Source organism: Parasteatoda tepidariorum, chromosome 8 (genome assembly GCF_982258835.1).
Source record: "Parasteatoda tepidariorum strain Cologne lab strain chromosome 8, Ptep-v5.0, whole genome shotgun sequence".
Taxonomy (NCBI): domain Eukaryota; kingdom Metazoa; phylum Arthropoda; class Arachnida; order Araneae; family Theridiidae; genus Parasteatoda; species Parasteatoda tepidariorum.
The window spans coordinates 25,039,780-25,050,388 of record NC_141762.1 but is presented as its reverse complement, the minus strand read 5'-3'; the positions used below and the strand labels follow the sequence as shown (position 1 = coordinate 25,050,388).

Below are 10,609 nucleotides of genomic sequence, written 5' to 3'. Positions count from 1 at the left end.
TACTGCTTAAGTAGTTTATTGCATTGAAGACAGTCTTTATTATTTATTTAAACAATACTTTTGTAAAACACAGGTCATTCTGGACACATATATCCCCGCTACATCAAGAATAACATCTACAAGCCTTTTTTTTTTTTTTTTTTTTTACCTACATTAAGAAAAAATGCATCGAGTGATATCTTTTACTAAAGTCATGTCCTTCGTTTTCTATATCCAATTAACTTAAGAGATTCTTTCATAATACTTTTTACACATTTACGAGTTATATTCATAAAGCATGGTAGACAGGACCATGCTCTTAACATGGTTAAAGGAGGTAATAGTCGAAATCAAATTGTCTGATTCTGAGCGAAAGCTACCATTTGTCCATTGTTTTTAAGTACAACTGCCGCTAATTTTTAAAGTCAGTTTCATTTACAAGACTGTATGTCCAGCACATAGTGACATGTCTTGCACTCAACGTAACAGCACCAGTGGAATTTGCATTTGCAGCGTTCTTTGATTGTTGTTTTGTGGGTGTTGTACCCCCTGCCACAGCACATGAGGTTGCAACCATCTGTGGAGGGAGAAGTTCTGTTGCAAACGCGTCCCTCCGTGCCCCAAGATCCTGTCTCTTCGTTGGGGACGCAATAGTCGGGAGATTCATCGACATAGACGAGGTCTTCTGCGGTGGGTAAGTTGTATCGAGGATTGCGAATCTGGAGTTTGCCTCGGTGGTTTATCTTCACTTCAGTAGCCCCATCGTATTTGTCTTTGAGGTAGTCGCCCACTTCACGAAATGGTGCCAGTTGTTGCCAGCAAGTGACGAGGGAACACGATCCAGACACTCCGTGGCACTTGCAAGTGACTCGAACTTTCCTGATGACAGCCTGGAAAAGGAGTGTCATTTAATAAGTTAGGATGTTTTAGTTAAAATCATGTTATACATGCAGAGTATAATATAAGCGGTATTGTACAAGTTGCGGTTATTAATTTCCAGGGCTGAGCTAGTAACTTCTGAAAGAATCATGCGAATTGCACATTCATTTATTAATTGCCAAAGCAACCTCCGCTTGCATCAATGAACATCGGTACATGGATGTTACAGTTTCAGAAAACAACTTTTAAAGTCCTTGTTTCGAAAGCTCTTTAAATGTAACGATGAGGTTTTCTGAAAGGCCATCCATAAACTTCGTTTTTTCGGAGTTTGCCGCGGTCATAATATTCCTTTGAAAAATTTGTTATAGACATTTTGCTTCCGAAATAAAAAAAATTAGCTAAACGAACAATGTATAAGAATATCAAAGATACTAAATGAAGAAAAATAAACGTCTGAATTTAAGAGTAAATGACTTTAAAAGTCGTTTCTCAAAATAAAAGCCAAGTTTTAAAGGGCATAACATCAGGTAGAGGATGCTCCAAAACATATTAAATAGGTTATAAAACTAAAAACTAAACTCAATGGCTTGGCAGCACATGGACTAAAGCCTACTGTTTACTGTTTTCTGTGGACTAAAGTCCTAGTTTTCTTGACCGTGAGCTCTGGAGTGCATGAGCAGATGAGATGTTCCGCTTGGGTGGTCAGCCGAACGTGAAATGCCCAGTGTTTACTCCCCTAGCATGCTTTATATTGATTTTATCGACCCTTTGACCGGATGAAAAGCTGAGTCAACCTTTTTGGTTCGGGGATAGAACCCGGGAACTGTAGCAGGAGTGAGCGAAGCACTACCACTCAGCCACCTGCCGTCATTAAATGAGTATGTAATTCACAAATTAATTTCAGAATTTATTTATTGTGTAATTCACAAATTAATTTCAGAATTAATTTGTTTTATAATATTATAATTCGCAAATTAATTTCAGGATTTTAAGATTGTTCCTGGAAATTTACCGTTTGATGCAAAATTTTTATTAAACATATTTTTTATACTTTTTTTTATTATTTTTTATTACTTTAGATCAAAATAAGTGAAAAACTTTATATTTAGCATTTTAATAATATATATGATCATGAAATACAGCATGAGACACCAGTATCTTTTTCTGCATTAAAAGTAAAATCTTCCAAACAATACTGTTTCAAATTTTTACTTATATACAGTTATTTAGATCAAAGATAAACAGTTATTTATAATTGGAATTTTTTTCAATTTGCAAACTCAATTATTGATGAATTTTTGTATATGAATAAAAAATTCCAAACTCTTTTACCTCCTTTCGGATTTTATATTTACTATTAATTCATTTAGATTTTATATTTATATTTCGAATTTTATATATATTATCGGAATTACTTACATAAATTATTATATTAGTAATTCTGATGATATAACAGATTTTTAGCTACTATTAGACTGTTTTTTATAACTGAAAAATTCCAAAATACATTTTTACTTGCAATTAGAGAGTCAGAAAAAAGATATATGAAAGAATCACCGGTGCCCCATCTGCAGAGATGCCAACTTGCTCCGGACAGCATATATATATTTTAAAGTGGTAGTTCATGAATTGTGATTCTTGGTTTATCAAATTCAATTTAGCAGATTTTTATCCACCAATATTTCTTAATAATTCGTAGGCCTATATAATTCACCACTATGTAGTACTTATGTCATGCTATACCCTTTAACAAGCAAGCAAAAATAGTCAAGTATTTGCAAAATTTACTTTGTAGTAATGTACCGTTTTTTTTTAATTATTTTGGCGTGTCCGGAGCAGTTGGCATCTCTGCATCTGCTCTGCTCTGCTCTGCATTACCGTACCTTGCTGCTTCACAGTGTGTAATAAAGAGTAATAAACCATACGAACGAATTTTTTTTCTTCTTAAAAATTCGATCTTAATAATTGAATCTTGTTTCTTAACAATTATTGCGTTAAGCATCAATAGTTAACTTTTGTGTAAAAGCAGTATAATAAAACATAAAAATGAAATAAATCTAAATAAAAAGACGATTGGCATATTTTTACGAATTCACTCAATATTTTGTACATTTTTCTTGATATCACATACTTGAATATCAAATTTAAATGTGTTTGATCGATTAATGTTCTAGTAGCAACGCTTCAAACAGATTTCTACTATTTTTTTTTTTTTTTTGAATTGAATACTTGGTTCTTAAATGAGGATTAACAATTTCATAAAAGCGAACAAATTTAATGGGTAGCATATTCCAGGCCCTGCACAAATTATTGATCTATTTTAAAGATAAATTTAAACCACATTGATGACAATGACGTGCCACAATTTCGAAATATGACGTGCATTATTTGGAAATAGGAAAAAACCGAATTGGAAGCGATGAAAAATAAATCTAATATTGCTAAAAAATCTACTAAAATCGAAGTGAATATGTCAATTAAAAATCCCCGATGCCTTTCTCACAAGTGGCGTGGTAAATATGGTCAATTTCACATTAATTTAAGCACTTATTATCTTTTAATTGATAACATGTAGATGAAAACGAAAATCTTATACTTTTTCTCTGAGAAAGAAGCCTATTTTTGATATTTTAAGATAGAAATTTGGTTTTTAATTTCACTTAATATTTATTTGCTGGTGCTTTTCTTAAACGTACTTTCAATCCAGAAAAGAAAATCACCTACCCAACCTTCTGCCGTGCTATTTTAAAATTAAACGCGGATGATTGATATAAAGGAGTTTTGGTTCATAATATGAACTTTTATATTCTTTGTTATAGATGTTCAATTCTAAGGGCAACTGACGTCGTTACACATCCGTATCGAAAAACCGCGACCATTAATTCCCCTTGACATAATCCAAATGCAGAGAGTTATACGCGTATAAATCTCAAACTACACCCCTCACTTTAATCGTGCCCCCCTATTCTAACCCTCCACTTGCATCAGAGGCAGGGCGAAACATTTTAATAACCCTGATTCATACCCGTTTTCGTGATGCATCCACATCAGTGCCGAATGTGCAGTTCCCAGGGACATTCTGTAACTTATTCCACACAATTTCCACTACCAGGGGGGTGGGGGTGTCCAGTGCATACCAAAGTACACTTCAACCGTGTTCTTCGTTATGGAATTTTGCACGCACAACCAGAGGGATGCAATTTCATATCGTTCCAAACTGACTAGTTTGTACCCCTAGAATGGAGCATGCACGCGGAATGGAGAGGGGTATTGTTTGAACGCCGCGTCTCTTCCGGGAAAATGGGAAAATAAGTTCTGGATCTTTCTTTTTGAGAACTTATGGGCACACGAGGTTTAGAGCAGAGCTAACTTTGTGCAAATTGGCTTCTGGCTTAGTCAGTGAATTTTAAAGTTTTAGTTTTGCTTTAAAAAGTTTTTGGCATTTTCAGGATTGAGATGCTCATTTAGCGTAATTAATTTCGAATTTTTAAAGAAAAATTTGCATTTCTATTTTCTATGACCCTACGGTAACCTCTTGCATACCATGAATATTTATTTTGAAGATAAACGCATGCTGAGCATATGTAGTAAAGTTGTTTTCCAAAGAAATGTTAAAGTTATTGAAAATTAGCATTCGCTTTTTTCATTATTCCAAGATATACCATGCTATACATACCTAGGACGGTTATATCTTAATGTTAAAGTAATAAAATACTCTTAATTTCCCATTTCCCTTGCCCGTGGGACAGCCCAGTTCCTATGAGACATAGTTTATGACATCATTTGGTTTCGTGACTTCCAACTGTTGCTTAATTTTGGTGCTGTATAGTTGGTTCCCTTATTTTTGCCAATTAAATAATTTTAACAAATAAATCAAAATAATCCAATTTTTCAAGGGAAATAGTATAACACTCTTCAATATTATTTCTACTCAAGTAAATTATGCATTACTAAGAGAAAGAAAATATTTTGAATATTTAAGGTAAGAGGAAATATAAAAGGAAATATAAAATATTAAAGGAATAAATTTAAAAATATAAAAATAATAAATATAAAAATATAAAAGTAAATATAAAAATTATTCCATAAAATTACGAAATATTATAGTTTTAAGCTAATCACCTGCTTTTTACAGCAATACATGACATTGAAAAAAATCAAATCGAAAGAAACTAAGATTTCCTAAGGAAATTCAAATAATTTTGTTAAGGTGTAGAATGAAATGAGAAAAAAAAAGTTTAGTTAATCACTAACTATTTACAGTACTTTAAAAATATATCATTGAAGCAAATTTTTTTTTATTTTATCGAACCTAAAAAGAAAGCTTTTAAAAGGGAAATAGCTTGTGCCATGAAAAGAAAAAAAAAGATAGTTAAGTTTAATCATTCGCTATTTACAGCAATGAATGAGAATTAATTATATGATCATTAGTTACCCATTGGTCATTTTCTTTTTTTTTTTTTTCTAGAAAGATTTTCATAGAACGTTTCCAATGCACGCAGGTAAAAATGAAAATGATTCTTACAACTCTTTATACCTGATTATGGTGCGCTAAAGTGTATTTTGTCGAAAAATGTGCGGGTGCGAAAAACTTAAAACAGTCATTTTCCCTAAGGGTAAAAATTTAAAACCCTAAAAGGAAAGCCTTCAAAATAAAATTAATTTTTTTTTCACTAAGTAATGGAATAAAATGAGGAAGAAAAACAAATTTTTAAAAAAAAGTCTATTTGCATGCCATGACAAAGACTAATTTGTTTATTAAATAACGAAGATGTAAAGCTGTTTTTTGAGGCTCTGTCACCAAGGAAAATAAAGAAGCCATACTGTCTTACACTTGAAGCAAATCAATGATTTTAAACAATATATCTAATCTTGCCTTAAAGAACTACTTAGGCTTTAGAACAAGTAATTTAAATATTTTATGTACATGTATATTATATTAAGTTATTAAACGTCATTGAAAAATCGCCAACTTAGCGATATTTTTCCATCTGGCTGAAAATTATCAAAATAATTGCCTTATTAGCAGTTTTTTCAAATTTTTATGAGTCCAAGGAATTGCAAGTATTGGGGTAAGTTTTTAAATATTAAAAAAATTTTACCACAAACGCTTTTCATTTTTGCAAACTGTGGTTTTTCTACATATTGTCATTTAGCGCCATTTTCAGAATAAGCGTAGACAGCGCTGGCTATAGATATAGATAGGCTAAACTTGTCCTAACAGTCATAACATGAGCAACAGTTGCGAACTCACAGCTGTTATAAAAGTAGCATATTATTGGTTAAAAAAGCATCCTTTCAGATTACAACAGAGCCTTAGAAAAACAGCATTTATTTATCACTAGCTATTTGCAGTAATGTATGACACATCAATAAAACAAAAATTTTAAAAAGAACGAATGTAAAAACTTATGAAAAATTTAAAAACTTTCCGTTAGCTTGAGCAATAAAACAAGAACTCTCATAATTTTGATTACTGGCAGAACAAACCATCTAACTTTCTGGTTCAATACTATGAACAAATTAGTTCTTGTATTGAACAAAATAAAGCATACTAAAATAAAGGTAGGTGAAAATAAATGAAAATAGAAAAAAAAAAACTCAGTTTGAAAAATAATTAATTTCAAAAAGTTCCAAAGTTATCATCTGCTTTTTTTTTTTTTTTTTTCATTTGAGCTGCCTTTTTATTAATGCTTATGTTAGCCTGCTTTTTTAAGACTCTTACAAGTCTTTATTTGTGATTATAAAATTATTTGTGATGTGTAAAGTTGATCTAGTCGAAAAATTTTCAGACGCGAAAGACCTAGATCACCCATTTTCTCGAAGGGTAAAAATTAAAAACCCAAAAATAAAAGCATTTAAATTTAAATTCAAAAACTTTTCAATGGATAATGGAATGAAAGAAGGATGAAAAATAGATATTTTTCTTTTTTGAAAAAAGAGGCTAACCTGCATGCCATAAAAGAAAAAATAATTTATTAACTATAAATAACTAAGATTGGACTTTATCACCAGCTATTTACAATAATGTATAATACATCAATGAAACAAAAATTTTGAAAAGAGCAGAAGACAGATGCTTTTAAAAGAAAATTTAAAAACTTTACGCTAGTTTGTGCAATGAAATGAGAACGAAAGGTAGTAAACTTTATCACTCGCTTTTACAGCTATGTATAATAACATCATTAAAAAAAAAAAAAGAAAGAAAGAAAGAAAAAAAAAACGGAATGAAATTCTCAAAATTTTGGTTCCTACCAGAACAATCATCCAACTTTCTGTTTCAATCAGGTGAACAAATTAGTTCTAGTATTCAACAAAACCCCAAGCATGCTAAAATAATTAAAGTAAATAAATATATAAAAACTTAGTCTGAAAACAATCAACAAAATTATCGCCTGCAATCATTTTTCTTTATTTTATCTTCTTGTGCTGTTTTCCTATTAATGCTCATGTTAGCTTGATTTTTATTAGTCTTGAAATTTTTTATTTGCTATTATAGGGATCAAGTCGATGTTGTCGAAATGTGCGCGAACACGAAAGATCAGAACACCGTCCATTTTCCCGATGAGAAAAAAATTATAAACGCCAAAATAATTGCCTTTAAAAAGTAATTGAAAAGCTTTTCGCTCGGTAGTGAAATAAAATGAGAAAAAAAAAAACAATTAACTTAATCACTAGCTACTTATAGTAATGTATGATACATCACTGAAGAGAAAAAATTTTGAAAAGAAACAAAAGAAAAAAATTTTAAAGAAAATTTAAGAACTTTCCGTTAGCTTGTGCAGTGAAATGAAGACGAAAGATAGTGAATCTAATCACCTGCTTCTACAAATATACATTCTTGAAAAGAAAAAAAAACCTCTCATCGAATTTTAAAAGGAAATTCGAAAAATTTCGCTAGGTCTTAGAATGAAATGAGTTAATCATTAGCTATTTACAGTACATTTATCATTGAAACAAAAAAAATTTAAAGAACCTGAAACTTTTGAAAGGAAATAATTTTTCTTAGCTCTTGTAATGAAATGAGGGTAAAAGATAAGTTAAAGTAAAAGTAAATTAATCATTCGCTATTAATCGAAAGTAAATTTAATAACTCGTTATTTACCAAAATATATATTACAACATTGAGTGCCGAGCTGGCTCAAGGGATAGAGCGTTCGTCTTCCAATGAGGTGAACCGGGGTTCGATCCCGGCGATGGCTGATCGATACGAATTCTGCATCCGGTTTGCACGGACTACAGTGCTGACGTGAAATATCCTCAGTGGTAGACGGATCATGGGTTGGAATCCCATTGCCGTCAGGCTAACCGGGGAGGTTCTCGTGGACTTCCTCTCCATGTAACGCAAATGCGGGTTAGTTCCATCAAAAAGTCCTCCACGAAGGCAAATTTCTCCTAATGTAATGTATCCAGGAGTTCCCTTGTTTTCTGGATTGGGTTATAAAATAGAATATGTCCCTAATAGAAAAAAAAACTAATATTTTAAATGGAAATTCAAAAAATTTTCCTTTGGTTGCGGAATGAAATTAGGAGAAAAAAAAAGTTTAGTTAATCATTCGTTATTTAACTTACGTAAATTATACTTCCTTTTTTTTAAAGAAAAAAAAGACCTAAAGCTTTTAAAAGGAAATTTAAAATCTTTTCCTTAGCTCGTGCAATGAAATGAGGACTAAAAGTAGTAAACTTAATCACTCGCTCGTGATACATCATTGAAAAAAGAAAAGAAAAAAACATATTAAACATCATGAACTCTCAAAATTTTGATTCCAACCAGAACAAACCATCCAACTTTCCGTTTCAATCCGGTGAACAAATTAGTTCTTGTATTCAACAAAACCAAGCATGCTATCTTCATCCAAACAGAAAACGGAAAAGGTAATACCACGAGAGAGGGAAATCCAATGAAAAGAAAGATATGAAAGGAAGAATCATCTCCCCTCCAGACCTAATTTGTCACAGTGGATGCCATACAAAAGATTCAGTCGGCGGATAAAAACCTTCCACGTCGTAATCGCGGCCCATTATGTTAGCCTTCTCTCTCTCTCCTCAACTATAATAAAACTACATATGAATAGTTGTGGAATGTGAGATATTCAAGAGATGATGACATAAGTTTAGAGAGGGGAGAGGTGGAGAAATCCCGGTTTCTGTTAGTGTTGTTGTTGTTGTTATTATTATTATTAAAAGTCATGGCGAGACAGGAGATATAGCCCTGCGGCTAGGAATGCAGCCCATCAGAGCGAAATTTTTCCTGTGAACTTTTGGAAGTGTAATATTATTTTTCTAGGAAATAAACGGGTGGAATTACAATTATAGGAAGAAAAGACGGCAGTTTTTGGACTATAAAATGTTGCTTGGTGGAGCGTTAAAATTAATATTAAGGGTACTTTATATAGCGCAAGATAAAGGGTCTTTAAATTACAACGAAATTATTGATAACATGTTTTCCCACATAATGATGTGAGTATACTCAAATGAAGAAATTGAGTATAGAATATATTAATGGGTTCCTGGCAATATATATTTAAGAGTAATTTTTACATCAAACTGTTCTTTAGTATTGTTTTTAGGCTAAAAAGTATGCAGAATTTCTTCTAGAAAACAACATAACACTCGGAAATATCATATTACTTTTATGGAAATTGTGTTTTTTTTCCCAAAAAAGCATTCTTGAAGAATTTTAAAATGTGGCTTATTATTATTATAGTGACTCACGCTCATTCAATGAGGTCAACTAACTATGTATTCTGTATATAATTTAGCATCATGAATGCATGCCAGGAGTCTGTTACCTAAATCAAACGAAATGTTGTTACGTAGAGTAGCAAATATGTCTTCCTTTAATGTTTTCTCTACTAAACTCCTCTTCACATGTTTTCTCTGCTAAATTCCTTCGCATATGTATTTCCTACTCATCTCCTCAGCATATTTTTCCACTTAACTCCTTTGTACTTGTTTTCCCTACTAACTCCTCTGCGTAGGTTTTCTCTACAAAACTTCTCCGTATATGTTTTCTCTACTGAACTTCTCCATATATGTTTTCTCTACTGAACTTATCTGCTTATGTTTTCTCTAATAAACTCATCTGCATATGTTTTCTCTACTAAACTCTTTTGTATATGCTTTCTGTGCTGAACTCTTCTACAAATGTTTTATCAATACTAAATTCCTCTGCAATGTTTTCTCTACTCAACTGTTCCGTATATGTTTTCTCTACTTAATTCCTCTGTATATGTTTTCTCTACTGAACTCTTTTGTCTATGTTTTCTCTACTAAACTTCTCCGAATAAATTTTCTCAACTAAACTTCACAACAAACTATGCATTTTTTTACACATGATGTTATTGTTATATCCAATATTTCGGTGACTGTTGATTTTTGATTGAATGAGCCACGGATTTTTGAAGTATTAATAAATTATTTTTGTCTGTTTGTATATACCGACAATAGAAGAATAAACGCAATATTTATAAAAGAAAGAGAAAAATCATAATTTAATATTACCAAAAAGCGTAGCATATTGTTTTTTTCTTTTTTTCCTTTTATTTACATAAGTTTAAGGAAAGAAATTTCAACAAAACAAAAACTAACTTTGACTTCCCAATTTCCAAATATTTTTACAACATTTCATGCTTTACATTTCTCACGCAATTTTTTTTTTATTTTTTTTTTTATTTCAAAACAATTAGTTGGCAAACCATATTTTGATATAATCTCTCATTTTATGGATTTCTTTTCTTCCTTTCCTCAG

At 31.4% G+C, this 10,609-nt stretch overlaps 1 protein-coding gene across 5 annotated transcripts in view; it reads right to left on the bottom strand.

Annotated features, from left to right (window-relative positions):
* The window catches only part of LOC107447180 (protein Wnt-5b-like), a 415,322-nt gene continuing 404,713 nt past the window's right edge, over positions 1-10,609 (bottom strand). For 4 of the 5 annotated variants that reach the window (XM_087168936.1, XM_071180546.2, XM_087168938.1 and 1 more), the window contains one exon: positions 1-869. In XM_087168936.1, the coding sequence (XP_087025062.1) occupies positions 411-869 (459 nt within the window). In that variant the 3' untranslated portion in view covers positions 1-410. 5 annotated transcript variants of the gene reach the window in all.